Source organism: Anomaloglossus baeobatrachus, chromosome 7 (genome assembly GCF_048569485.1).
Source record: "Anomaloglossus baeobatrachus isolate aAnoBae1 chromosome 7, aAnoBae1.hap1, whole genome shotgun sequence".
NCBI classification, from domain to species: domain Eukaryota; kingdom Metazoa; phylum Chordata; class Amphibia; order Anura; family Aromobatidae; genus Anomaloglossus; species Anomaloglossus baeobatrachus.
Genome location: NC_134359.1, coordinates 98778867 through 98800865, shown reverse-complemented (window position 1 = coordinate 98800865; position 21999 = coordinate 98778867). Strand labels below are relative to the sequence as shown.

General features: G+C 50.8%; 1 protein-coding gene across 1 annotated transcript in view; it reads left to right on the top strand.

Annotated features, from left to right (window-relative positions):
• ATIC (5-aminoimidazole-4-carboxamide ribonucleotide formyltransferase/IMP cyclohydrolase) overlaps positions 1-21999 on the top strand; it is a 51456-nt gene that overhangs the window by 16500 nt on the left and 12957 nt on the right. Inside the window, exons 5-10 of the mRNA XM_075318945.1 lie at positions 7795-7883; positions 18397-18548; positions 18624-18780; positions 21195-21320; positions 21574-21681; positions 21793-21878. Of these exons, the coding sequence (XP_075175060.1) occupies positions 7795-7883; positions 18397-18548; positions 18624-18780; positions 21195-21320; positions 21574-21681; positions 21793-21878 (718 nt within the window). The remainder of the gene's footprint in view (positions 1-7794; positions 7884-18396; positions 18549-18623; positions 18781-21194; positions 21321-21573; positions 21682-21792; positions 21879-21999) is intronic.

The following is a 21999-nucleotide window of genomic DNA, read 5'->3' as shown; positions in this document are numbered from 1 at the left end:
TTTCACCAGGATAAGGTGGTTCTGCGTCCTGTCCCGGAATTTCTCCCTAAGGTGGTATCCCATTTTCATCTCAATCAGGATATCTCCTTGCCTTCCTTTTTGCCCTAATCCAATTCACCAGTGTGAAAAGGATTTGCACTCTTTGGATCTAGTGAGAGCACTCCAGCTTTACGTGTCTCGCACGGCGCCCCTGCGCCGTTCAGACGCGCTCTTTGTCCTTGTCACTGGCCAGCGTAAGGGATCTCAGGCCTCCAAGTCAACCTTGGCTCAGTGGATCAAGGAACCGATTCTCGAAGCCTACCGTACTTCTGGGCTTCCGCTCCCTTCAGGGCTGAAAGCCCATTCTACCAGAGCCGTGGGTGCGTCCTGGGCATTGCGGCACCAGGCGACGGCTCAGCAGGTGTCAGGCAGCTACGTGGTCTAGTCTGCACACTTTCACGAAACACTATAAAGTGCATACCTATGCTTCGGCAGACTCCAGTCTAGGTAGGCGAGTCCTCCAGACGGCGGTTGCCCACCTGTAAGAGGGGGCCGTTTTCGGCTCTTTCTATTGAGGTATTGCTTTACCCACCCAGGGACTGCTTTTGGACGTCCCAATTGTCTGGGTCTCCCAATGGAGCGACAAAGAAGGGAATTTTGTTTACTTACCGTAAATTCCTTTTCTTCTAGCTCCTATTGGGAGACCCAGAACCCGCCCCTGTGCCCTTCGGGCTGGTTGTTCTTTTGTGTACACATGTTGTTCATGTTGAATTGTTCTTTTGGTTCATGGTTTTCAGTTCTCCGAACATCCTTCGGATTGAATTTACCCTAGACCAATTTATAAGTTTTCTCCTTCCTGCTTTTGCACCAAAACTGAGGAGCCCGTGGTCCACGGGAGGGTGTATACGCAGAGGGGAGGGGTTACACTTTTTAAAGTGTAATACTTTGTGTGGCCTCCAGAGGCAGAAGCTATACATCCAATTGTCTGGGTCTCCCAATAGGAGCTAGAAGAAAAGGAATTTACAGTAAGTAAACAAAATTCCCTTTTTTTTCGGACTATAAGACTCACCGGACCATGAGATGCACCCTGGTTTTAGAGGAGGAAAATAAAATTTTAAGCAAAAAATTTGGCCATGTCCACTTATGGGGTGAGGATCTGCTGCTTGCACTGTTATGGGGGTAATGTCGCTAAATTCTCTACTAAGGTACCCAATTTTAGTAATGATCCTCCTGCTCCTTCCTTGTATATGATTCCCCCATGCTGCCTATACACCCCCATCCTGGTATATGGCCTGCATCCTATGGCACAGAAAATAAAACTTTTATACGCTCCTTACCTCACTCCCTGCAGCATTGGATCATCTTCCTCTGTCTCGGCAGCAGCACCGCTGACCTATGTGGAGCAATTCCCTGCAGCATCGCTGTGCAATGACCCGCTCCACTGCAGCACCCTCATTCCTCGCAGTCATGCCTCACATTCAGACTATAAGACGCACCTCTCACTTTCTCCCAACATTTGGGGGAAAAAGTCTTATAGACCGAAAATACGGTACATCTTTATCAGCGGAACAGGCGCCCCCCCACCACCTCTTATGTAGGTCAAGAAATGTTAATTAACCTTTCTTTGTCGCTCCATTGGGAGACCCAGACAATTGGGTGTATAGTTTCTGCCTCCGGAGGCAACACAAAGTGTTACACTTTAAAAAGTGTAACCCCTCCCGTGGATCACGGGCTCCTCAGTTTTATGCTTTGTGTGGAAGGAGGCACACATCCACTCATGCATTCTCATATTAGTTATGTCGGTTGGAAGAAAAGAGGGCCCCCACGGGGCCCCCGGCATGTTCCCTTCTCACCCCACTATGTCGGTGGTGCTGTTAAGGTTGAGGTACCCATTGCGGGTACGGAGGCTGGAGCCACATGCCGTCTCCTTCACCATCCCTTATGTGGCTCTGGGAGAAGTGGGATCCTGAGCGGTCATCAATTTACTGGGACCGTGCTCCATCCGCAGCCCCTGTGGGAACCTGCCGGACCCGGAGCCTCTTCAACCTCAGGGACCGGGCCCTGCAACTCAAAGGTACTCTGTGTCCCCATAGGGGACTGTACAGGAGCGCACCTTCTTCCCGGAAACCGCGGCAGCTGCTGAATTGAGGAGGCCGGTGGACATCCGCGCCGACCGTGCCTGCTTGTCGGGCGCGGTCTCAAATTTAGTCCCGGCTTCATCGCGGCCTAGTCACAAAAATCCCGCCCCCGGGCCTGCCTGTCAGGGGTAAGGGCGGAATTACCGGCCTGACGTCAGATGTGAGGGCTGGAGCATCCTGCATGTTTTCCTCCCCCCTCACTGATCACTGTGGGGACCCCAGATTCCCGCACTTTACTGGCACCGCCCACGGCTCCACTCCTCCCCTGAGAGCTCCGGCAGCCATTTTTTGGCATTCTGCCGGTGGAGGATTCTCAGTTAACAGCTCTGCAGCTCCGGGGGATCCAAGGCAGGGAATCTGGAGGACACACTCCGCTCGTTAGCGGTCGGTAAGCCACACTGGTCACCCGGTGCTGGTCCCCCTAGGGTGCCGGAATAGATACACACACACACACACACACACACACACACACACACACACACACACACACACACACACACACACACACACACACACACACACACACACACACACACACACACACACACACACACACACGTGTATGTGTGTATATATCTGTTCGGTCGGGCTGTGAACCCCTTGCCCATATACCCTCGGTGATCTCTCTCCTAGGAGACAACAGCATGTCGTCCACAAGGAGCAAAGCTGTTAAGGCACAGGGTTTTTTTGCGGCCTGTACCTCTTGTGGGGCTATGTTACCTGCGGGTTCCACCTACCCTCACTGTGAGCAATGCTCGACCCCTGTTTCGCTTGCTCAGCCGGAGCCTCGGTCACTAGTGGGCCCCTCGGTTCATGTAGTCCCCCCTGCTCCCCCTGACCAGGCTGCAGGGACAGAGTTCGCCTCTTTTGCTGAGAAACTCTGACTCACTTTCTCAATCCATTGCACAGTCTATGGACAAATGGTCTTCTAAGCTGCTAGAGGCTTTGCAGTCCAGACCGGACCTTTCACAGGCCCTGGCCCCTGTTAGCTCGTCGCCTCCAGGCCCCTCTCGGTCCGCGCCGCAGCGCGCTCCCAGGTTGGCCCCTCTGTCTCAGGCGGAGGACTCCTGCCCGGACCGCAGTCCTAGACCGGCTAAGCAGGCTCGCTGGGACTCTTCCCCCGACTTCCTCTCGCTGCTCGGGATCCCAGCTTGAGGACTCTCTGGAGGACGAGGCGGACATCGCAGCTCAGGGCTCTGACCCTGACGTCGCCCTTAACCTTGATACACCTGAGGGGGACGCCTTAGTAAATGATCTTATCTCGTCCATCAACCAGGTGTTGGATCTCTCTCCTGCTGAGACGCCGACTCCTCTACAGGAGGGGGCGGGGGAGAAACACCAGTTTCGGTTCCCCAAACGTACACGCAATACGTTTTTTGATCACTCGAACTTCAGGGATGCTGTCCAGAAGCCCAGAGCGGTCCCGGACAAGCGCTTTGCTAAACGCCTCACTGACACGCGTTACCCCTTCCCATCTGAAGTCGTTAAGGGTTGGGCTCACTGTCCCAAGGTGGATCCTCCAGTCTCCAGATTGGCAGCTAGATCCGTGGTGTCTGTTGCAGATGGCTCATCCCTAAAGGATGCCACTGACAGACAGACAGAGCTCCTGGTGAAGTCCATCTATGAGGCCACGGGCGCGTCTTTTGCCCCGGCCTTTGCAGCCGTGTGGGCACTCCAAGCTATCTCGGCTTGTCTGACTGAGATTAATGCTGTCACACGTAATTCTGCTCCGCAAGTTGTATCTTTGACCTCTCAGGCGTCAGCCTTTTCGTCCTATGCCATGAACGCCGTCCTGGACTCGGCTAGCCGTACGGCTGTAGCATCCGCTAACTCTGTGGCAGTCCGCAGGGCCATGTGGCTGCGCGAATGGAAGGCAGACTCGGCTTCCAAGAGGTTCTTAACCGGTTTGCCGTTTTCTGGCGACCGTTTGTTTGGCGAACGATTGGATGAGATTAAGGAATCCAAAGGAAAGGATTCCTCCTTACCCCAGGCCAAACCTAAGAGACCTCAACAGAGGAAAATTCAACCGAGATTTCGGTCCTTTCGTCCCTCCGCCAAGTCCCAATCCTCTTCGTCCAACAGGCCGGAGAAAGGCCAGAGGAACTCCTATGCGTGGCGATCCAAGTCTCGCCCCCAAAAAGGCCGCAGGAGGCACTGCCTCCAAGACGGCCTCCTCATGACTCTCGGCCTCATCTAACCACATCCTCGGTCGGTGGCAGGCTCTCCCGCTTTGGCGACGCCTGGTGGCCACATGTTCAAGACCGATGGGTGAGAGACATTCTGTCTCATGGTTACAGGATAGAGTTCAGCTCTCGTCCTGCGGCTCGTTTCTTCAGAACCTCTCCACCCCCCGCTCAGGCCGACGCGCTTTTTCAGGCAGTGGCCGCTCTAAAGATGGAAGGAGTTGTGATCCCCGTTCCCCTTCAGGAACGTGGTCGCGGTTTTTACTCCAACTTGTTCGTGGTGCCAAAAAAGGACGGGTCATTCCGTCCCGTTCTGGACCTCAAGCTACTCAAAAGACATGTGAGAACCAGACGGTTCCGGATGGAATCTCTCCGCTCGGTCATCGCCTCGATGTCACAAGGAGACTTCCTAGCATCGATCGACATCAAGGATGCTTATCTCCATGTACCGATCGTGCCCGAGCATCGTTTCCTCCGTTTCGCCATCGGGGACGAACACCTCCAGTTCGTGGCATTGCCTTTCGGCTTGGCGACAGCCCCACGGGTTTTCACCAAGGTCATGGCATCCGTTGTGGCGGTCCTGCATTCTCAGGGCCACTCGGTGATTCCCTACTTGGACGATCTCCTAGTCAGGGCCCCGTCTCTGGTGGCGTGTCAACAAAGCCTATCTGTCGCTCTGGCGATTCTCCAGCGGTTCGGGTGGATCATCAACTTCCCGAAATCCAAGTTAACACCGACCCAATCACTGACTTACCTTGGGATGGAGTTTCATACCCAGCAAGCGTTAGTCAAGCTTCCGAGCGACAAACAGCTTTCTCTGCAGGCAGGGGTACAATCCCTTCTTCGAAGTCCGTCGCACCCCTTAAGGCGCCTCATGCACTTCCTGGGGAAGATGGAGGCAGTCCCGTTCGCGCAATTCCATCTTCGGCCACTCCAATGGGACATTCTCCGCAAATGGGACAGGAGTACGGCTTCCCTCGACAGGAATGTCTCTTTCCCTTGCAACCAAGACGTCACTTCAGTGGTGGCTCCTTCCCAATTCTCTGGCGCAGGGAAAATCCTTCCTACCCCCAACCTGGGCTGTGGTCACCACGGACGCGAGCCTGTCAGGTTGGGGAGCGGTTTTTCTCCACCACAGGGCTCAGGGAACCTGGACTCCGATAGTCATCCCTTCAGATCAATATTCTGGAGATAAGAGCAGTGTATCTAGCCCTATTGGCTTTTCATCGGTGGCTGGAGGGCAGGCAGATCCGTATCCAGTCGGACAACGCCACTGCCGTCGCTTACATCAACCACCAAGGCGGCACTCGCAGTCGTCAAGCCTTCCAGGAAGTCCGACGGATTCTGCAGTGGGTGGAGGCCACAGCCTCCACCATCTCCGCAGTTCACATCCCGAGCGTAGAAAACTGGGAAGCAGATTTTCTCAGTCGTCAGGGCATGGACGCGGGGGAATGGTCTCTGCACCCAGACGTGTTTTCGAGAGATCTGTCGCCGCTGGGGAACGCTGGACGTCTATCTCATGGCGTCACGGCACAACAACAAAGTCCCGGCATTCATGGCACGGTCTCAGGATCACAGAGCTCTGGCGGCGGACGCGTTAGTTCAGGATTGGTCGCAGTTTCGACTGCCTTATGTGTTTCCTCCTCTGGCGATGCTGCCCAGAGTGCTACGCAAGATCAGGTCGGACTGCCGTCGCGCCATTCTCGTCGCTCCAGACTGGCCGAGGTGGTCGTGGTACCCGGATCTGTGGCATCTCACAGTGGGTCAACCGTGGGCGCTTCCAGACCGCCCAGACTTGCTGTCACAAGGCCCGTTTTTCCATCTGAATTCTGTGGCCCTCAACCTGACTGTGTGGCCATTGAGTCCTGGCTCCTAGCGTCTTCAGGGTTATCTCAGGATGTCATTGCCACGATGAGACAGGCCAGGAAGCCTACGTCCGCCAAGATCTATTATAGGTCTTGTCAAATCTTCCTATCCTGGTGTGCTAATAACGGTTTTCCTCCATGGCAGTTTGCCTTACCCACATTTCTTTCATTCCTTCAATCCGGAATGAACAAGGGTTTGTCACTCGGCTCTCTCAAGGGCCAAGTATCGGCGCTCTCCGTGTTTTTTTTTTTTTTTTTTTTCTTCAAAAGCGTCTAGCCAGGCTTCCGCAGGTCCGCACGTTCCTGCAGGGAGTTTGCCACATAGTCCCACCTTACAAGCGTCCGCTGGAACCCTGGGATCTTAACAGGGTGCTAATGGCTCTTCAGAAACCACCTTTCGAGCCGCTGCGGGATGTCTCTCTATCACGTCTTTCGCAGAAGGTGGCCTTCCTAGTGGCAGTCACATCACTTCGGAGAGTGTCTGAGCTAGCAGCGCTATCATGCAAAGCCCCCTTCCTGGTGTTTCACCAGGATAAGGTGGTTCTGCGTCCGGTCCCGGAATTTCTCCCTAAGGTGGTATCCCCTTTTCATCTAAATCAGGATATCTCCTTACCTTCATTTTGCCCTAATCCAATTCACCAGTGTGAAAAGGATTTGCACTCTTTGGATCTAGTGAGAGCACTCCGACTCTACGTGTCTCGCACGGCGCCCCTGCGTCGTTCAGATGCGCTCTTTGTCCTTGTCGCTGGCCAGCGTAAGGGCTCGCAGGCTTCCAAGTCAACCTTGGCTCGGATCAAGGAACCGATTCTCGAAGCCTACCGTTCTTCTGGGCTTCCGCTTCCTTCAGGGCTGAAAGCCCATTCTACCAGAGCCGTGGGTGCGTCCTGGGCATTGCGGCACCGGGCTACGGCTCAGCAGGTGTGTCAGGCAGCTACGTGGTCTAGTCTGCACACGTTCACGAAACACTATAAAGTGCATACCTATGCTTCGGCAGACGCCAGTCTAGGTAGGAGAGTCCTTCAGGCGGCGGTTGCCCACCTGTAAGAGGGGGTCGTTTTCGGCTCTTTTTATCAAGGTATTCTTTTACCCACCCAGGGACTGCTTTTGGACGTCCCAATTGTCTGGGTCTCCCAATGGAGCGACAAAGGGGGGAATTTTGTTTACTTACCGTAAATTCCGTTTCTTCTAGCTCCTATTGGGAGACCCAGCACCCGCCCCTGTACCCTTCGGGCTGGTTGTTCTTTTGTGTACACATGTTGTTCATGTTGAATTGTTCTTTTGGTTCATGGTTTTCAGTTCTCCGAACATCCTTTCGGATTGCATTTACCCTAGACCAATTTATAAGTTTCTCCTTCCTGCTTTTGCACCAAAACTGAGGAGCCCGTGGTCTATGGGAGGGTGTATAGGCAGAGGGGAGGGGTTACACTTTTTAAAGTGTAATACTTTGTGTGGCCTCCAGAGGCAGAAGCTATACACCCAATTGTCTGGGTCTCCCAATAGGAGCTAGAAGAAAAGGATTTTACGGTAAGTAAACAAAATTCCCTTTTTTAGTTTTGACCAACTTTTATTTTGTTTTCTCAGTAACATGTAAATTCCCCCCCCCCCCCCCCCCCCCCCCTTGTCTTGCAGAGTGGTAGTCTGCAACTTGTATCCCTTTGTGAAGACTGTGTCTGCACCTGGTGTGACGATGGAGGAAGCTGTTGAGCAGATTGATATTGGTACGTGTTTCTCCATCTTAGCGTTATGGGAGCTCTTCACTTCTGGGCTTCCCATGAACAGTTTTATGTACTTGAAGCGGTTTTGTTTTTTTTTTTTTACTGCTTTGCGTCTTTGGCTCCTGTACTGTCCATGTGTGAGAACAGTGTTTTTTTAAGACTTTTCAACCACATTCAAATTGACCTGGTTTCTTTCGGAGATTGTGTGGATCGTCAATGCTTTTTGTATGTGCCTTTTTACGATTAAACAGACGCATCCTGCTGCAATAGTAGCTCTGGAAATCTGAGCTGGACCCTGCAGAAGCCTCATTTCATAAGGAAACAAGAATAAAGGGTTCTTTCCACCTGCGACATTGCTAGCAGTCTCGTTAGCGATGTGACACGCCAGATCGCAGATGTGATCTGCCGAGATCGCACATGTGACCGTCGCTATAAACTACCTATGTGCGATCTTGGCAGATCGCATCTGCGATCTGGCGTGTCATATTGCTAACGAGATCGCTAGCAATGTCGCAGCGCGTAAAGCACCCTTAAGGGTATGTGCGCACGCTGCAGTTTTGTTTCTCCAGCAAAAAATGCACCCTTTGACAGAAAAACGCATAAAAAAATGCATGAGTTTTCGGTGTTTTTTGCCCCTTTTTTTATGTTTAACATTGTCAATGGAAAAACAAGTGACAGGCTATTTATTTAGTTTTTTTTCACAACCAAACATGCAGGCAAAGAAGCAACGTGCACCCAGCGTTTCAGATTTCTCATACTTTGCTGGGGAAGGTCATACTTGTAGTTTAGGACCACAAGCTGCACCCAAAAAAGCAGAGTGTGCACATGGCCTAAATCTTTTTGTTGGCTGATTTTCCTTAATCACTTCAGGCAGCACATAGGGCGTGTAAAGGAGTGTAAAAGCTTAGAACATGTCGTTTTATTGCATCTACATAACCTCTCATTGTTTGGGTACACTGTTCCAAATAAGTCATGCTCTTGAGTTGGTGTAAATCTATGGAGATGCTGTAAATGTCTAAGGCCCTGTGCGCACTAGATGGAATTTCCTGCGGATTTGCTGCATGTTTCGCTGTTGAAAATGTTCATAACCTTTCTGCAGTGATTCACCAGCAAATCCTATGGGGGAAAAAAATGCTCTGCGTACTATGCGGATTTTGACAGCTGCATGTTTTGCTGTGGGATTCCCACAGCAAAAACAATTGCATGTCACTTCTTCTTTTCCGCTGGTCCCTGCGGTTTCGAGAGCTGGTAGATCAATCACCCGCTGACTTTGGGTCAGCGGAGGATTGATCCCCCGGTATCTGGCCAGATGCTGCTACCCATATAAAGTTTATGGGGAACAGAATCTGGCCCAAAGGGGTAGGAGCAAGCGCTTCATACTCACCGATGACCAGGCGGCTGTCGCACTGCTCCCACGGTGGCTCTTTCTTTCATCTTCCAGAGCCAGCTCATTATTCCATCTCGTATTCACTCCTTTCCTGCCTGCTCACCAGTGGCTGTGATTGGTTGCATGCAGACACAACCCGCCCCCGCAGAGTAACTGCTGTCTCAGTGCAACCAATCACAGCTGCCGGTGGTCGGGTCTATAGCGTACAGTAAAATAAATAAGAAAAAAAAAACTGCGTGCGGAGCCCCCCCCCCCAATTTTGATAACCAGCCAGGATAAAGCCTCACAGCTGGGGGCTGGTATTCTCAGGCTAGGGAACCCCATGTTATAGGGAGCCCCCCAGCCTAAAAATATCAGCCAGCAGCTCCCCGGAATTGCCGCATCCATTACATGCGACAGTCCCGGACTTTTCCCGGCTCTTCCCGTTGCCGTGATGCGGTGGCAATCGGGGTAATGAAGGAGTTAATGGCAGCAGCCCATAGCTGCCACTAAGTCCTAGTTTAGTGATTGCAGGCGTCTGACACCCTCCCCCCCCCCCCCCCCCACCAATCTCCTCCTCACTAAACTGTAAGTGAAAGTAAATGAGCACAACCACCTCAAAAAATCCTTTATTTAAAATAAGACAAATAAGCCCCCTCTTTCACCACTTTATTAACCCCTAATAACAGCCCTCCAGGTCCCATGTAATTCACAAGATGTCCCACGACGCTTCCAGCTCTGCTACACCTGGCACTCAGTGAGCGCCATAGACCATGACTGCTCACTGTGAGGGTCAGGACGCAAGTGGAGTGAGCCGCCGGGATCAGCGGTGACTTCACTGATGTGCTTTGCAGTGACAGGTGGAGGACTCCAGCGGTCACTGCACATCAGCTGACTGAAGTCACCGCTGATCTTATACTCGCCTTATCCTGCGAGGCTGCCTCCGGATACTGCTTCCAGGCCAGCTCATGCATATGCAGTGCACAGCTAACCCACAAACAGCAGAGAGCCGGAGGCAGCCGCGCGGGACAAAAGCACGGGCCGGAGACGTCAGCACCACGGACAGCAGGAGCAGGGAGAACTGTGAAATCCCGCAGGCAACAACCTGCAGCATTTCCGCACCATACCGCTTGCGGATTTCAGTGTGGATTTTTTTTTTTGGCCCTCCCCACCCCCGCAAGATCTTTGCAGATTGTTTAGAATAAGCGACTGGTTCACTTTAAGTAAACAATTGAGTTAAATACCTGTAAAAATTCTTTTTTTATATATAGTGTATAAAAATTTTTTTTTTTTTTTTAAAAAACCCCTTAGGCTAGGTTCACATTTCCGTCAATTTGTATCAGTCACAATCCGCCGCTCTGGTTAACAATCTGTTTGGCGGATTCCGTTGTTCCCACATACTTGTATGAGCGTCAGATTGTGACTGATGCTGCATTGCATCCTCCGCCCGACTGATCAGTCGTGGAACGACTGACCGTCGGGCGGCAGGAACAAAGAATGTAGCATATTTTTTGAGCAGCGGAATCCTTTTGATTCCACTGCGCATGCTCTCTCGGCCAAACTATCAGCTGATCGCTCTCTCACATTTTACAATGGAATCAGACAATGAATTCTATTGTCATCCGTTGTACAACTCATCAGTCACAAGCGTCAAGCGATACATGTGACTGATAAACGGAGATGTGAACCTAGCCTTAGATAAAAGTAAACCTATACATGTTTGGTATTTACAAACTAGTACCAACCTGAGACCTCACACAAACATCAGTTTTACCATATAGTGAACACTGTGAATAAAATATCCCATAAACAATTGTGCCATTACACTTTTTTTTTTTTTTTTTGCAAATTTTCTGCTCTTGGAATTTTTTTTTTTTTTTTTTTGCTGTTTTTCAGTACACTATATGGTAAAAACCCATGGCTTCATTTTAAAAATACAACATGTCCTGCAAAAAAATAAGCCCTCATATGGCAAGATTGACAGAAAAATAAAACTTACAGCTCTTGAAAAAAGGGGAGCAAAAAAAAAAAAATTGCCCTGGGATGAAGGGGTTGAAAATAAATAAAGGGGTAAAGCAGTCAAGTATTACTTTTGATATCATTACTACTTTGTCATGGCAAGTACTACAGTTAACATCCTTTTAACAGCAGCAATTGCCATTCCAGCTGATTACTGCTATCGATCACGTATTGTGGCACTTGGCTGCCACGATCTGTCCCGGGTGTCTGGACCTCTAACACCTCCGTGATTTATAGGAGGAGTTCCGGGGAACTGAACCCGGCCAGATCCAGCCCAGCTGCGTGGTGCTTACAAGCGGTGTAGTGAGCATGTAATCCTGGTCTCTGAAACTGGTCATCTCAGAAGTGGCCATCAACTTTGTCACCAAAGTGTGCTGTAAGAACTTAAAAGGGAACCTGTCACCTAGGTCAGAACGCATATTCATATCCTATCTGCAGAACCATGTGTACCCTAATTACACCTCCCGACCCATCCTTGTGTTGTATAATATGAAAGTAGTAATTAAAAACATTACCTTCATATTTCCTATGTAAATTAGAGAGCTTCTGGTCAGAGGGGCGGCACCTTGCCCTATGGATGTCTGCATACTTCCGTGGTATCATGCCCCTGTGGGCGTGATACATGGAGTCGCATGAGTGACGTCACCGTCGCTCATTCTATCCTGCGCGCATTGTGCCAGGCTTCTTTTCTGGGTGTTCACGCGCCGGCTTCAGACGCGCATTGTGCATGCGCAGTGCACGTCTGAAACCGACAAGGAGAACCTGGAAGAGAAGCCTGCCGCAGTAGTAAGTGTAAACGCATGCAGGATAGAATGAGCGACGCTGACGTCGCTCATGTGACTCCATGGTATCACGCCCACAGGGGCATGATACCACGGAAAGTATGCAGGGGGCAAGGCGCCGCCCCTGTGACCAGAAGATCTCTAATTTACATAAAAAATGATTTCCTTCATATTTCCTATTACTTTCATATTATACAATTTTATAACACAGGGATGGGTAGGGAGGTGTAATTAGGGCACACATGGTGTCTGCTGATGGGTCAGAACGCATATTCTAGGTGACAGGTTCCCTTTAAAAATCTCCGTTCTCAAGATTACAAGATTAAATAAATTTTTTTATGTATATTGCATATTTCTTTGTCTCTCCATTGGGAGACCCAGACAATTGGGTGTATAGCTTCTGCCTCCGGAGGCCACACAAAGTATTACACTTTAAAAAGTGTAACCCCTCCCCTCTGCCTATACACCCTCCCGTGCATCACGGGCTCCTCAGTTTTTATGCTTTGTGTGGAAGGAGGCACACATCCACTCAGCTTCTCATTTTAGTTATATCGGTTGGAAGAAAAGTTGGGCTCCCACGGGGCCCCTGGCATGTTCCCTTCTCACCCCACTAAGTCGGCGGTGCTGTTAAGGTTGAGGTACCCATTGCGGGTACAAAGGCAGGAGCCTCATGCCGTCTCCTTCACCATCCCTTAGCGGCTCTGGGAGAAGTGGGATCCTGAGCGGTCATCCAGTCACTGGGGCCGTGCTCCCTCCGCAGCCCCTGGGGGAATCTGTCGGACAGGAGCTTGTTAGTCCTCAGGGACCGGGCCCTGCATCACTAAGGTACTCTGTATCCCCATGGGGGATGTGCATGGAGCGCCTACATCCCGGACGTTGCAGCAGCTGCTTATTTGTGACGGCCGGCGGACTTCCGCGCCGTCCGGCAGGGATAAGGGCGGGACTGCCGACCTGACGTCGGCTGTGAGGGCCAGGGCATCCTGTATGTTCCTCCCCCCCCCCCCCCCCCCCTCACTGATCACTGTGGGGACTCCAGATTCCCGCACTTTTCTAACGCCGCCCACAGCTTCTCTCCTCCCCTGAGAGCTCCGGCAGCCATTTCTTTGGCACTCTGCCTGTGGAAGATTTCCTGGAAAGAGCTCTGCAACGCTGGGAGACCTAAGGCAGGGAATCTGGAGGACACACACTCCGCTTTTTAGCGGTCGGTAAGCCACACCGGTCACCCGGTGCTGGTCCCCTTAGGGTGCCGGAATAGATACTATATATATTTATATATTTCTGTTCGGTCGGGCTGTATACCCTTCCCATATACCCTCAGTGATCACTCTCCTAGGAGACCACGGCATGTCGTCCACAAGGAGCAAGGGGGCCAAGACACAGGGTTATTTTGCGACCTGTACCTCTTGTGCGGCTAAGTTACCTGCGGGTTCCACCTACCCTCACTGTGAGCAATGCTCAACCCCTGTTTTGCTTCCACAACCAGAGCCTCGGTCACTAGTGGGCCCCTCGGCTCAGGTAGAATCCGTTGCGCCACCTGTCCAGGCGGCAGGGACAGAGTTTGCAGTCTTTGCTGAAAAACTCTGAGTCACTCTCACAATCCATGGCTCAGTCCATGGACAAATGGTCTGCCAAGCTGCTGGAAGCTTTGCAGTCCAGACCGGTCCCTACACAGGCCCCGGGCCCTGTTGGATCTTCACCCCCAGGCCCCTCTCTGCCTGCGCCGCAGCACGCTCCCAGGGGGGGCCCTAGGTCTCATGGGGAGGACTCCGGACCAGACCACAGTCCCAGACCGGCTAAGCGGGCACGCTGGGAATCTTCCCCGACTTCTTCACGCTGCTTGGGTTCCCAGCATGAGGACTCTCTGGAGGACGAGGCGGACGTCGCAGCTCAGGGCTCTGACACTGACGTTGCCCTCAATCTTGATACACCTGACGGGGACGCCATAGTAAATGATCTTATCTCGTCAATCAACCAGGTGTTAGATATCTCTCCTCCTCCGCCACCTGTAGAGGAGTCGACTTCTCAGCAGGAGAAACACCAGTTTCGGTTCCCTAAACGTACACGGAGTGCGTTTTTCGATCACTCTAACTTCAGAGATGCTGTCCAGAAGCCCAGAGCGGTTCCGGACAAGCGCTTTACTAAGCGCCTTACTGACACACGTTACCCCTTCCCTTCTGACGTTGTCAAGGGTTGGGCTCAATGTCCCAAGGTGGATCCCCCAGTCTCTAGATTGGCGGCTAGATCTGTAGTATCTGTTGCAGATGGATCATCGCTAAAGGATGCCACTGACAGGCAGAGCTCCTGATGAAATCCATCTATGAAGCCACGGGCGCGTCTTTTGCCCCGGCCTTTGCAGCCGTGTGGGCGCTACAAGCTATCTCAGCTTGTCTGGCTGAGATTAATGCCGTTACACGTAATTCTGCTCCGCAGGTTACGTCTTTGACTTCCCAGGCGTCAGTTTTTTCTTCCTATGCCATGAACGCAGTTTTAGACTCTGCTAGCCGTACAGCGGTGGCATCCGCTAACTCTGTGGCAGTCCGCAGGGCCATGTGGCTGCGCGAATGGAAGGCAGACTCGGCTTCCAAGAGGTTCTTAACCGGTTTGCCGTTTTCTGGCGACCGATTGTTTGGCGAACGATTGGATGAGATTATTAAGGAATCTAAGGGAAAGGACTCCTCCTTGCCCCAGTCCAAGCCAAAGAGACCTCAGCAACGACAGATACAATCGAGGTTTCGGTCCTTTCGTCCCTCCGCCAAGCCCCAATCCTCTTCGTCCAGCAGGCCGGAGAAAGGCCAGAGGAACTCCTATGCGTGGCGGGCTAAGTCACTCCCCCAAAAGGCCGCAGGAGGCACTGCTTCCAAGGCGGCCTCCTCATGACTCTCGGCATCCACGAACCGCATCCTCGGTCGGTGGCAGGCTCTCCTGCTTTTGCAACGCCTGGTGGCCACATGTTCAAGACCGATGGGTGAGAGACATTGTCTCACGGTTACAGGATAGAGTTCAGCTCTCGTCCTCCGACTCGTTTCTTCAGAACATCCCCGCCCCCCGAGCGAGCCGATGCACTTTTTCAGGCGGTGAACGCTCTGAAAACAGAAGAAGTTGTGATCCCTGTTCCCCCCCCCCCCCCCTCCCAGGAACATGGTCGCGGCTTTTACTGCAACTTGTTTGTGGTGCCAAAGAAGGACGGCTCATTCCGTCCCGTTCTGGACCTCAAACTTCTCAACAGACATGTGAGCACCAGACGGTTTCGGATGGAATCTCTCCGCTCTGTCATCGCTTCAATGTCACAAGGAGACTTCCTAGCATCGATCGACATCAAGGATGCTTATCTCCATGTGCCGATCGCACCCGAACATCAACGTTTTTTGCGCTTCGCCATCAGGGACGAACACCTTCAGTTCGTGGCATTGCCTTTCGGCCTGGCGACAGCCCCACGGGTGTTCACCAAGGTCATGGCATCTGTTGTGGCGGTCCTACACTCTCAGGGCCACTCGGTGATTCCCTACTTAGACGATCTCCTAGTCAGGGCACCCTCTCAGTTGGCGTGTCAAAACAGCCTTTCCGTCGCTCTGGCGACTCTCCAGCAGTTCGGGTGGATAATCAACTTCCCAAAATCCAAGTTGACACCGACCCAATCACTGACGTACCTTGGGATGGAGTTTCATACTCAGTCAGCGGTAGTCATGCTACCGCGGGACAAACAGCTTTCTCTGCAGGCAGGGGTGCAATCTCTTCTTCGGGGTCAGTCACACCCCTTGAGGCGCCTCATGCACTTCCTGGGGAAGATGGTGGCAGCGATGGAGGCAGTGCCCTTCGCGCAATTCCATCTGCGGCCACTCCAGTGGGACATTCTCCGAAAATGGGACAGGAGGTCGACTTCACTCGACAGGAACGTCTCTCTGTCCCTTGCAACCAAGACGTCACTTCAGTGGTGGCTCCTTCCCAACTCTCTGTCGCAGGGGAAATCCTTCCTACCACCCACCTGGGCTGTGGTCACGACGGACGCGAGCCTGTCAGGGTGGGGGGCGGTTTTTCTCCGCCACAGGGCTCAGGGAACCTGGACTCCGATAGTCTTCCCTTCAGATCAATGTTCTGGAAATAAGGGCAGTGTATCTAGCACTATTGGCCTTTTCATCGGTGGCTGAAGGGCAGGCAGATCCGAATCCAGTCGGACAACGCCACAGCCGTCGCTTACATCAACCACCAAGGCAGCACTCGCAGTCGCCAAGCCTTCCAGGAAGTCCGGCGAATTCTGCAGTGGGTGGAAGCCACAGCCTCCACCATCTCCGCAGTTCACATCCCGGGCGTAGAAAACTGGGAAGCAGATTTTCTCAGTCGACAGGGCATGGACGCGGGGGAATGGTCTCTGCACCCAGACGTGTTTCGAGAGATCTGTCGCCGCTGGGGAACGCCGGACGTCGATCTCATGGCGTCACGGCACAACAACAAAGTCCCTGCATTCATGGCCCGATCTCAAGATCAGAGCTCTGGCGGCGGACGCATTAGTTCAGGATTGGTCGCAGTTTCGACTGCCCTATGTATTTCCTCCTCTGGCGATGCTGCCCAGAGTGCTGCGCAAAATCAGGTCCGACTGTCGTCGCGCCATTCTCATCGCTCCAGATTGGCCGAGGCGGTCGTGGTACCCGGATCTGTGGCATCTCACGGTGGGTCAACCGTGGGCGCTCCCAGACCGCCCAGACTTGCTATCTCAAGGGCCGTTTTTCCATCTGAATTCTGTGGCCCTCAACCTGACTGTGTGGCCATTGAGTCCTGGCTCCTAGCGTCTTCAGGGTTATCTCAGGATGTCATTGCCACTATGAGACAGGCCAGGAAACCAACGTCCGCCAAGATCTATCACAGGTCTTGGAGGATCTTCTTATCCTGGTGCTCTGATAAGGGTTTTACTCCCTGGCCCTTTGCCTTACCCACTTTTCTTTCATTCCTTCAATCCGGAATGGACAAGGGTTTGTCTCTCGGCTCTCTCAAGGGACAGGTATCGGCGCTTTCCGTATTTTTTTCAAAAGCGTCTAGCCAGGCTTCCGCAGGTCCGCACGTTCTTGCAGGGAGTTTGCCACATAGTCCCACCTTACAAGCGTCCGCTGGAACCCTGGGACCTCAATAGGGTGCTAACGGCTCTTCAGAAACCACCTTTCAAGCCGCTGCGGGAGGTCTCTTTATCACGTCTTTCGCAAAAGGTGGCATTTCTAGTGGCAGTTACGTCGCTCCGTAGAGTGTCGGAACTGGCAGCGCTGTCATGCAAAGCCCCCTTCCTGGTTTTTCACCAGGATAAGGTGGTTCTACGTCCGGTCCCGGAATTTCTCCCTAAAGTGGTATCCCCTTTTCATCTCAATCAGGATATCTCCTTACCTTCATTTTACCCTCATCCAGTTCACCAATGTGAAAAGGATTTGCACTCATTAGATTTAGTGAGAGCACTCCGACTCTACGTGTCTCGCACGGCGCCCCTGCGCCGTTCAGATGCCCTCTTTGTCCTTGTTGCTGGCCAGCGTAAGGGTTCGCAGGCTTCCAAGTCAACCTTGGCTCGATGGATCAAGGAACCAATTCTTGAATCCTACCGTTCTTCTGGGATTCCACTTCCTTCAGGGTTGAAAGCCCATTCTACCAGAGCCGTGGGTGCGTCCTGGGCACTGCGGCACCGAGCTACGGCTCAGCAGGTGTCAGGCAGCTACCTGGTCTAGTCTGCACACTTTCACGAAACACTATCAGGTGCATACCTATGCTTCGGCAGACGCCAGTCTAGGTAGGCGAGTCCTTCAGGCGGCGGTTGCCCACCTGTAAGAGGGGGTCGTTTTCGGCTCTTTTTATCAAGGTATTCTTTTACCCACCCAGGGACTGCTTTTGGACGTCCCAATTGTCTGGGTCTCCCAATGGAGCGACAAAGAGAATTTTGTTTACTTACCGTAAATTCCTTTTCTTCTAGCTCCTATTGGGAGACCCAGCACCCGCCCCTGTTCCCTTCGGGCTTTTGTTCTTGTGTACACATGTTGTTGCATGTTGAATTGTTCTTTTGGTTCATGGTTTTCAGTTCTCCGAACATCCTTCGGATTGAATTTACCTTAGACCAATTTATAAGTTTCCTCCTTCCTGCTTTTGCACCAAAACTGAGGAGCCGGTGATGCACGGGAGGGTGTATAGGCACAGGGGAGGGGTTACACTTTTTAAAGTGTAATACTTTGTGTGGCCTCCGGAGGCAGAAGCTATACACCCAATTGTCTGGGTCTCCCAATAGGAGCTAGAAGAAAAGGAATTTACGGTAAGTAAACAAACTCCCTTCTTTTAAATTCTTTGCAAATTTACCATGCCTCTAAAACAAAAAATATTTTTTTAGGTGGTGTAACATTACTACGGGCAGCTGCCAAAAATCATGCACGTGTCACTGTCCTTTGTGACCCCAGCGATTACAACAGTATTGCAGATGAAATGGAAAAATCTGAACAAAAGGACACGACCCTAGAGAGGCGCTGCCAACTGGCTCTGAAGGTGAAGCGGTGATGGGGCTAGAAAAGCTGTCTATTGTTGAATAGCTTTTATTATAGCTTCTGCTTCTCATCACAGGCTTTTACACACACTGCGCGGTATGATGATGCCATCTCTGATTATTTCCGGAAGCAGTATAGTAAGGGTGTGTCTCAGCTTCCTCTGCGATATGGAATCAATCCTCACCAGGTGCCCGCTCAGATCTTTACTCATGGACCACAACTTCCATTGACTGGTAAGCGACAACAAAAAAGTAACAAACATTAGTTAATCTACAAATAACTTTCTGTAATCTTCATTCCATGGTTCATAATGTTCTGGTAGACTGGTCCCATGTTGCTATGTAACCTTATAGTTGTCCGTTTTATCCCAATCCATAGTGTAACTATATATACATGTTCAGTTGTATCATATATACAGCAAAAGTGTTTCCCAACTTGTGCCGCTGTTAGGTTACATGCGCACGCTGCTTTTTTTTTTTTTTTTTTTTTTTTTTTGGTGCAGTTGATTTTGCTGTGAGCACGTTGCAGTTTGTCAGCACTTTTTTTTTTTTTTTTTTGTTTAAAAGTCTTTGAACAAAAAAAAAAAACAGCATGTTCATTCGTGTTTGTCACCCACTGAAATCGATGAAGGGACGAGAAACGCATGGTCACAAACTGTTTGCTTATGTTCTACCTGCTGTTTCTTAACAAAACCGCAGCTCACCAACTTGGTTCCAGAATGACACAATCAATGCTGGAGTGGCCTGTGGCCTCCCGACCCACTCGTTTGCATCATACATATTTACTTTACACCCCCCCAAAAACTGTGATTGGTTGCAGTCAGATGTGCCCCCATGCTGAGTGGTTGCAGTCAGACAGCTGTCAGGCACCTGGCGGGAGTGTCTACATCGTACAATAGATAATTAAAAAAGTGAGGCCCACGTTATTGGGAGCACCCTAGCCTAAAAATATCAGCCAGCAGCCACACAGAATTGCCGCTGCCACAAAGTCCTACATTAGTCATGGCAGGCGTCTGAGCCCCCCCGTAATACTAATCTGTATGTGAAAGTAAACTAATAGCCAAGAAAATGCTTTATTTGAAATAATAGTGGTGAGAGGGTTATTTTTTTGTCTAACACCCCAAGCAACCCTCCAGGCCCAACGTAATCCACACAATCTCCCACGATGCTTCCAGCACTGCTAAATCTGACACAGCAAGTGCCATAGAACAAGACTGCTAGCTGTGAGCTCCACAGTGAGTTGCTTTATTAGTGGTGCTGTCACTCACAATTTGCTGTCACAGCTGGAGTCCTCCACCTGTGAGCATAAATCGGGCCACGACTGAAGTGAGCTGCAACTGGAGGATTCGCATGAGTGACAGTACCACCGATCGCATGGCTCATCTCAGTAACGGGCCTGAACCTCACATCAGTGAATCCGTGACGTCACTGCTGCAACACGCCGTTCTGCGGAACCCGTAGCTGACGTCTGGTTCACACCATTTCATTCTGATTGCTGCAGCTCTGTCTGCACTCACAGATGGAAGTCATACTGTGTGGCCTCTCGCTGTGACAGGACAGGGATGTAGTAGAGCTGAATCGCTGTGGGACCTTGTGTGGATTACTTAGGACCTGGAGGGGTCTTTGGGGGGTTAATATACTGGTGAAAGAGGGGGCTTTTTATTTCAAATAAAGGAGGTTTTTTTTTTTTTTTTTTTTTGTCTGATATCACTGACCCACGGACCACACTATGGTGGGATCCATGAAACACGCACCAGAAAAACAGACATATCAAACATTTTCAACTCCTCTTTCCAGCGACGCGCTGTGCAGCCTCCGCTCTCTGCAGCTCCTGCCAGGCTCATGAATATTCATGAGAGCAGGAATAGCCGACCAGGAAGTAGCTGCTGAGAGCGGTGGGCGGATGCTGCAGAGCCGAGGAGTTCAGCACCATGAACAGCAGGAGCGAAGGCAGGTGAGTAATGTCCATATGCAATCACGGATTGCACATGGACAACCCACGTGTGCCGTGTATCACAGAAACACGGAGGGACGTGTGTGTTTTACACGTCAGTGAAGAACGTCAGTGTTCTTCACTGACGTGTGAAACGGGCCTAATGGATGCTGTTTTTTTTTTTATTTTTTTTTTTTGTAGAAAGCCGATTTCATGCGCCCTGGCTGCTGCCCCCACCATAGTGGGAGCTGCATCCAGAACGCACAAATAATTGACATGCTGCTTTTATCAACACACGGATTTGGGTCAAAATTTTAGCATCCTAATTGCTGCGTTCATAAAAGCAATGTGTGCACGTATCGAGCACAATCTACATTGTGCAGGGGACGCAGGACGCATGCATTTACGCTGCAGTGCAATATACAGCATAAATGCATGGAATTACGCAACGTGCGCACAAGCTTAATACAAATGTGGCTAAAAGTTGAGGTTTTTTTTTGTTTTTTTTTTTTTTTTTTATTGACAAATTCATCAAGTGAATGCAAAGTCTCAATATTTAAATTGCTGATCCCATGGATGAGAAGCCCCCACAGTCTCTGGGTGCTTTGTAGGGATGACAAGGGCGTCTATGGATCAGACAGATTATACGCACAGTATTTGTGTGGGGTTTGCTTTGGTTTTAACCGTAGTTACTTGTCTCTCTTCCCTCTTGCAGTGCTGAATGGCTCTCCTGGTTTTATTAATCTGTGTGATGCCCTCAATGGCTGGCAGCTGGTGAGAGAGCTGAAAAATGCATTAGGCCTCCCTGCGGCCACCTCCTTCAAACACGTAAGCCCTGCAGGTAACAATCCAATGGATTCCATATCATAATAAAACTTGCGCACTTCTTTACCAATGAAAATCCTGTAATATTTTCTAGGAATATATATATATTGGGGTTTTTTTGTTTTTTATATATATTTTCTTATATATTTTTATTTACGACTAATGGTGTTAAACACAGCTTGTTTGAGGCTTGTAACGTTCCAGGCTGTTATTTCTGACTTCATCCAGTAAGTTGGTCCCTATCTTGTAATATCGCTTTCTACCACCAGGTGCTGCTGTTGGCGTTCCTTTGACAGAAGAAGAGGCCCAGGTGTGCATGGTACACGACCTCTTTGCTGCACTCACTCCCTTGGCATCTGCCTATGCAAGAGCCCGAGGTAAGTGAAGGTTTGTTTGATACAATGTTCCTTGTTACTGCAAGGTTCTGACTTGTAATTATTATTGGATTATATGAAAATAATTGCTCCTGCTGGCTTTTTATTTCCTAGGCTCTGACAGGATGTCCTCTTTTGGTGACTTTATTGCCATTTCTGATGTGTGTGACGTCCCCACTGCAAAGATAATCTCCAGAGAGGTATGAAGATCTCAGTAGGTGGAATATTGGCTGTTAACTATCAATTAAAAATTCCCCGGAAATGAGTTCATATTGTATAGAGGATGTGTCAAAAGTGGTCCATTTTTGCTCTTTATTCCCT